The following is a 7,855-nucleotide window of genomic DNA, read 5'->3' as shown; positions in this document are numbered from 1 at the left end:
ACACACACACACACACACACACACACACACAGTCACACAGGACAAATGCTTCTCAAAGACCCTATAGCCCAAGTTCACGGAGATTTTGTAAGAGAACGATAAGCCTAGTTGACCTGCCCAAATAAGTTATCTTCAGCTCAGGAAAGCTTTCTAAGTTATGTGTAGTATCACAATAATTCATATGTCTATGCACTGAGGTTCTTATTGTAGTTAAATATACATTACATAACATTTACTGTTTTGACCACTTTTAAGCGTACAGTTTGGTGGCATTATGTACATTCACGTAGTTGTGTGGCCATCACCACCCTCTATCTCCAGAACTGAAACTCTGTACCCTCTGCATAATCCCTCCCATCCCTGCCTTCCCCAGCACCTGGTGACCAAAGCATTCTACTCTCTGCCACTCTGGACTCAACTGATCTAGGTGCCCCCGTACGTGGACTCCTACGGCATTGGTCCTTTGATGGCTGGCTTATTTCACTTAGCAGGAATGTCCAGTGTCCCTGTTCACCCATGTTATGTAGTGTGTGTCAGAATTGCCTGCCTTTTTAAGGCTGAGTAATATTCCATCACATATATTGACCACGTGGAATTCGTACACTCATCTGTGACGGACGCTTGTGTTGCTTCCACCCTTGGCTCTTGTGAAGAGCGCTGCTGTGAACGTGAGTGTGCAAATATCAGTTTGAGTCCTGCTTTCAAGTCTTTGGGGTGTATACCCAGACATGGAATTGGTGGATCGTGGTTATATTTAAATTTCGAGGAATGTTTTTCATAGCAGTTGAATCATTTTATATTCCTACCAGCAGTCCATAAGGGTTCCGATTTCTTTATATTCTGACCAGTACTTGTTTTTTTTTGGGGGGGGTAGTGAGTTTTTATTTTTTTGTTGTTGTTGATGATGGTCATCCTAACATATGTGAAATTATATCTCCCTGTGGTTTCGAATTGCATTTGCATAATGAGTAGCGATGTTGAGGGTGTTTTTATTTGCTTATTGACCATTTCTCTACCTACTCTGGAGAAATGCCTGTTTGCATCCTTTGCCCATTTTTAAATCGGGTGGTTTTTTGGTGATGGTGTTGAGGTGTAAGAATTTTCTGTATATTGTAGATATGAACCTCTTATCTGATACATGACTCACAAATATTTTCTTTCATTGTATGGGTTTCCTTTTCATTGTTGGTAATGTCCTTTAATGCACAAAAGATTGATTTTGATGTAGTCCATTTATTTATTTATTTTTTTCATTCGTTACTTGTGCTTTTGGTGTCTTATTCAGGAAATCACGGTCCATATAAATTGTTTTTCATCTTGTTTTTTTTTTTTTAATTCATCAATACATATGTTGGCAATCTCTCCACATCACGTCAGATAGTTTCTTATTACTTCTGTCAGTTTTGCCGTATTCTTTAGTAGGATGTGCCATTATTTGTTTAATCCCTCCCATAATAGGGGACATCTTGATAATTCTTAATTCCTTTTTGCCTATTTGCATTTTCAAATTTTCAATAATAAACATATGTTTTTATTTAATCAAAACTTACAAACCAGTCAACAAATAGTGACATCCTTTGATCAAACGATTTCACCCCAGAGTTTTTCCATACAAAAAAATTGTTCTCTAGAAGGTAAACAAATGAAAAATGTCTACTCGAAGGAATTTATATTGCTGATAAAGTATTGGGGTCATTTAGTAACAGGTTTAATGTTCAAGTAGGGGACACGTGAGACAAATTTTTATATATGAGCTTGAATTATTATGTGGCCATGAAAATTGATTTTGGAATATGTAAGAGCACCAGGCACCAGGATCTTTAGGGTGCAATTACCTTTGTGTGTGTGTGTGTGTGTGTGTGTGTGTGTGTGTGTGTGTGTGTGTGAAGGGCATGATAGTAAATAGGTTAGGCTTTATGAGCTGTATGCCCCCCGTTCCGATTGACTTGCTTATTTTATGGGGCTTCAGTGTGCAAGTTTTACATTCATCTTGTATCAACTCCTAGGAGAAGAAAATGTAATTGCCGTTCCTTTGGGAAGTCGGAGTGTGAGAATCACAGCAAAAGGACCTGCACATCTCTGTAAGTTGAATTTAATCTTAGCCTTGTTTTCTGTCCTGAAAGTTTAATTCTCAAAAAAAAAAAAAGTTATCTTTCTTTGTGTTAATGGGCGTGTCAACAAACATCTCACGGACATTGACTCTGAAATAGTCATGATATCCGTGGGGACATAGATCAAACCCTGAATTTTTCTGTTTCCATGCTCCAGTGGGAGGTATACCAGTTTGGGATAAATCCCCGTCACGGGAAAGGAAATCAAGTTGTGACGTGCGCTATTTTTACGTGGAGCGTACGCTAGGATTCAAGAGTGGGCTGGAGGTCTCAGCAGTTTGGAACAGAAAACCAAGTTTAAAGCACAAAAGCGTATCAGCGAATGTAGCCGACGAGGGTGAGCTTTGCTGCTGACATATCACGATCTTGGGGGAGACACTGCTTTCCTCGAGTGCGAAATGGTAGAGGACTTTGGCCAAAGTCAGGTGGCATCTCCCCTGTCGTCATTTTTCTGATCTTTTGGAATCTTAAGGAACTGGAAATACCAAAGTGTGTCCCCTTCTCTCTCAAGATCTCCCCGTGGCCACGGGCTGGACTTCTTTAGTCTTTTTTTGAAGGAAAATGGATCTCTGCCAAGACTGGCCCCCTGGTCGTGGAGGAGCTTACTGTGTTCAGCTTTCTCTTCTTCTAAAAAGTACAAAACACTATTAGAACTATTTTAGAGCCACTTTAATCAAGGTTCACTGGATAAAAGTGCTGCATATTTTGCCATTTTTTCCCCCTGAGCCACTTAGATTTTTAAATTACTAAAATTTGTCAGGGCCAGAAGCATCTTACATTTTTGGTAGCTTCTAAGTGTGTGCGTGCGTGTGTGTGTGTGTGCGTGTGTCTGTGTGTATGTGTTGGCATATTTTGGATCCACAACTAATATTCCAACCAGAAATGTCCTTTGAGAAAAGTTTATCTTAGAATGTTTAAATAAAAATATTTAAGATCACCAGTAATATAGATCGAAAACTTGCAAGAGAAATTCCGTAGTTTATTATGATCTAATGTTTGCCATCAGGAAACATCTTTGTGACAGCGGGAGTGAACAGTGATTGGAAAGCCTTTTTATTTACTCTTAAGTTTATTATTTGTCTTGTGACTGAAAGAGTGTGACTGATTTTTAAAAACGAAAATACTAAAATGATTCCAGCCAGCCGTGTATGGTCATTTCATTCAAGGCTTTCTCTGCAATGAAGCATCAGAACTATTCTCTGGAAACTGTCATTGGAAAGGTGACCAGGGTTATATTGCCACTGCATTTCTTACACTTAAAGTGGTTGTGGGGACAAAACATGTTTTAAAGCTTTTAAAAATGGCATAAGGGCCACGGCTCTTGCCGACTCTCCTCCTTGTAAACGCCAATTCAGTTTTTGAAAACAGGTCAGAATCATTCAGACCCCAGCGCTGTGAATCATTTGAGCGATCACGTTGTTAAATACCATTTGGGATTTAAAAATATGAAGAGCTGCATATTCATAGCAACATCATTCGTAACAGCCGTGAAGCGAAATGGCCCAGCTCTCCATCCACTGATGAATTAATAAATAAAATGTGGCGAATGTGGAACATGATTTGGCTACAACGAAGCAGGAAGTACTGACACATGCTACAAGGTAGAAGATCCCCGAGTGCCTTATCCTGAGTGAAAGAAGCAAGTTGCAAAAGGCCAGGGATTATGTGATCACATTTACAGAAAACGTCCAGAGCAGGCAAATCTACGCAGGTGGAAAGTAGATGGGTGGCTGCCCAGGGGATGGGATGGTTTGGGAGGAAATGAGGAAAGTGACCGCTAGTGGGCATGGGGTTTCTTTTGGGGATGACGAAAATGTTATAAACATAGGTGGTCGTGATGGTTTCATAGCTCCCGTGAAACGACACGTGAAATGGGTGACTTGTGTGGCATGTGAATTTTACGTGACATCAAAAAGATGTTTTAAAAAGCAAACTATATGCCGTGACTGGGCCTGTTTTTCCTCATGCTACGAAAGGCAATTCCCAAAAAATTCAGCTCCAGAAAAAGTTGTATAGGTTCTGTAAACAGAATAAGTGGACGGTCAACAGAATAAGTAAAGGTGACTACTTTGAAGCGTGACATTCATTTACATGCATATATATGTTCCGGCATATTAAACATAACTCTATGCTCGAAACTGGCACTGTCTCAAGAACAGAGTTCAGAAATGTTTCCCTCTCTCCGAAGGTGACAGATCTGTCGCTTAGGATACGTCTCCTTCTGAGAAGTCTCACAGTCGACTCGAAGTGGTGCACAGCGCTGTTTGTTTGCAAAGGACTTAACATTTCTGGTCATCTAACTATAAAGCCGTTTCATTTTCTTGATTGATACAGCTAGTTGTTGGATTCTTATTTTTAACAAAGTTAGAGTCCTGAAATCCAGCTTGTTTTGCAGTGATAAATCATTCTTTTAAGATCTGCCTGGACCACAGCCCTCCAAAAGGCGGGATTAAGGGCCGAAAACAGCCAGTGACGTTGATGTCAGTCTCTTCACTGCGGAGTGAAATTTAACTACAGGACGTCCACCTTACCTGCCGCAGATCCTAGTGCAGATCTGAACATCCTAGTGTCCAGACCTAAACTTCCCAGCCACGTCCCTCAGTCTGGCCCCCGGCATTCCAGCAAGCACACAGCCCCAGAGTCCCCGGCAGTGTACCCCTTCAAGAATAGAAGCTACCGGAGGGTCCCACAAAAGAGATATTGCTGTAGCAAAACCAGCATTAAACATTTCACTAGCAATAAACCTGAGAAGCCACGATGCCACGAGCGGAAAACCTCCATTATCGATTGGAAGAAGTTTTTGGGGGGGTCCTCTAAGTCTTTGTCTGATGACCACAGATGGAGGTGTATACATGCAAACGTGGATGCTGTGTCATGACCAATCGAAGGTGACGAATGCTGAGTAAGTGCACACACGCCGTAAAGTACGACTCCGCTGTAAGCTCGAGTGTGATGCATTTACAACAGCGCTTCCCGGGGCCCTCTCGGAATTTAAGGAAGACCTCTCGGGGTTGGTTAGCATGACCTTTGTGCCTTTGGAAAGAAGTCTGGGCTGATCGTTCTCAGTGCAAGCCCTGCAGCTGGAAGCAGTTAGAAGCATCAATCATCCGTCAGTCATCATTTCTTTGAAAAATAACTAATGTGGATCAAAATAGTGAAAGACGTCCATGTAGACTTGAGTTGGGAAGATTTGGAGATTTCAGAGGGTCTTGGTTTCTGATTCTGTTTTTACCTGTTCGAGGCGACGTGTCTCTTCGTTAGCTGTCGTCTGCAACCATCCTTAGCCTAGAGAGGAGAAGGAAGTCAGCCGTGGGCAGCACTGCAAAACACTGCGGAACCCTTCACAGTCGTGGGGCGTTTGTAGGCTTCCTGGGGGGTCTCCACTCTGCATTAGCTGTTCTGCTGCAGAAACCACAGAGGGGTCAGAGAAAGCTCGAAGAACCGAAGGGGGTGCATGTGTAGCTGTCGCGAGCCACGAGTCACACGTTGTCACAACACAGGGCTGCAGTAAGTCCGTGAGAATGGGTGCCCGAAATTAATAAAAGCTTCCCAAATGTACCCGTAGGGCAGCGCGTCATCTGAATTGTCGACGTCCGCAAACTCCTTTTCTGTCATTTATTTTAAGAAGCACAGGCACCGCAGAGGAGCAGGTTTGCCGTCCACAAAAAGGACACCTTTTGGTGAGCTCCTGCGGATTTGTCACAAATCCTCGTCCTGCGGATTTGTCACCGTGGCCTTGTTAAGCCACATTCTCAGAATTATTTGCAGCTGCAAACTCCACCTTCATCAAATCACTGCACCGGTCTTTATTCTCCCCTTTTCGACCCCTGTACACAATGGATGTCAGAACACCTGCCTCTTCTACCTCTTACCTGTGACCAGGGTCTGTGACCCAGAGAGCTGGAAGCCTCGCGAAAGAACTGGCATGAAGCTCTCTGACGATCAGCACGTGGTGCAGGGGTGGAGGAGTGGCGTGGGCGTCACCCGCAGCCGAAAACTGGTTTTCCTCCTCGCCTTCTCACGTAGATCCTCGTCGCCAAGGGTCTCGGGCGCTGCGGGAATCACGAGACAGACGTGACACGGAAAAGCAAAGCACCAAAGGAAACTTAACAGCCGCGCTGGCCTTCGGTGTGGAGGAGGGGTGTCGTACGTTGCGTTCCTTCTTCCCAGATTCTGACACACACCCGCCCCCCGCCCCCCACACACACCCCTGCGAGAGTGCCACGTCGGGCGAAACTTGGCAAGCCGTGACCCGGAGGGTTAGCGTGGCGGTAAGGCAGCTACACAGCCGTGGAATCCACTGCACGCTGCTTAAATCCAGCCGAGTCGCTTCGGGCCAGACCCCAGCCTAGAAACTTGGTGTTTTGCCTGCCTTCTCTCGGATTTTGGCCCACTTCGTTTTGTGTTTTGTTACTTTCCTGAATGCTGACCGTTTTCCCTCTGTTACTTTAGAGGGCTAATTCATCCAATCTGGGGGGGCCTTCTTACTACCTCCAGTTTCCCATCTCATTTTTACTGACAACTCACTTTATGACACTCAGTTTTATATCTTCATTGGAACTAGGAAATGAATTTAATCTGACACTTTCTAAAAATCTACTGTGGTCGTGGATTCCAGCGCCAAAGTGGTTGGGGTTTTGTGTGTCTAGGAGTCGCCAGCATTATTCTTTGACCACTAATGACTCCTGCAGATCAAGGAGCTCATGTCCAACCTTTGAATCTTCCCAGAAAATTCCCCAGCCTGCCTGCCAGGGATAATGGGAGATGTCTCCTGTGCCGGTCACGCCGTCTGTCCTGGGTGCTCGCATTCCTGCAGAGGAACACCGCCAGAAGCACAGCAGCGTGTGGATTGCTGTTCCAAACGTGGGGCCGTGTGCTGGTGTTTTACCAGCTCCCCATTTTTAAGTTTGAGACCACGTGGAGTTCGGGGTTCTGTCGTGTCCTATGTTTGAGCTGGATAAAGAAACTCTGAACACCAATGACTCCAGTGCAGGCTGCACGGTCGGACAGGACCTGGGGAATCGTCTGCCCTGGCTCTTCCTCTTGGAAGCGTGGCGGTGAAAATCCCGAGCAGTGAGCCGGGGAGAGCGCCGAGGCCCGAGCTGACTGCCTCTCTCACTCTCACCAGGCCCGCCAAGTACGGTGACATTTACAAAAGGAGAGAGGAAAAGGAAGGGGGAAAGAAAGAAAGAGATGTAAATAAAGGAGGAATCGTACGTGGAAACGACCGGCGATCGCTTTTCCGCAGAGCGTGCGGAAGCACTTCCATTGGAGTGAAAGCAAATGAGAAGCACGGGGTAGCATCCCGGGGGGCGGTCTTTAGGGTGACAGGAAAGTTGTGTGGTGGTGGAGGTGACGTGTGATTGCAGTGACGCGTGGCACAGGCCTGGAGGGCCCAGGATACCGATGTCAGTGTTTCCTGGTATTGATACGGTGCCATGGTTACATGAGATGCCACAGTCGGGTAAAACTGGATGAAAGATACACAGGACCTCTCCGCTGTTTTTGCAACTTCCTGTGAATCTGTCATCGTATCAAAATAAAAGGTTTAGAAAAATTCAAGATTCATTGTGATTTTGTCTAAAGAAAGGACTAAGAGCTTCTGAATGGGTGAGGAAAGGAATAATATAGCTTTACTTGGACTAATAACTATCTCATATCTATATATATCATATATATATCATTTATATCTATATATATCTATATATACAGATAGATATATATATCTATATGTATATACATAT

At 44.3% G+C, this 7,855-nt stretch overlaps 1 protein-coding gene across 3 annotated transcripts in view; it reads left to right on the top strand.

Moving 5' to 3' along the window:
• The window catches only part of ADAMTSL3 (ADAMTS like 3), a 111,311-nt gene that overhangs the window by 49,643 nt on the left and 53,813 nt on the right, over window positions 1-7,855 (top strand). For all 3 annotated transcript variants that reach the window (XM_023520971.1, XM_023520972.1, XM_023520973.1), the window contains exon 6: window positions 2,007-2,081. In XM_023520971.1, the coding sequence (XP_023376739.1) occupies window positions 2,007-2,081 (75 nt within the window). The remainder of the gene's footprint in view (window positions 1-2,006; window positions 2,082-7,855) is intronic.

The sequence above is a fragment of the Pteropus vampyrus genome, unplaced genomic scaffold (assembly GCF_000151845.1).
Source record: "Pteropus vampyrus isolate Shadow unplaced genomic scaffold, Pvam_2.0 Scaffold286, whole genome shotgun sequence".
Lineage (NCBI taxonomy): Eukaryota > Metazoa > Chordata > Mammalia > Chiroptera > Pteropodidae > Pteropus > Pteropus vampyrus.
This window is presented reverse-complemented; position numbering and strand designations above follow the sequence as displayed.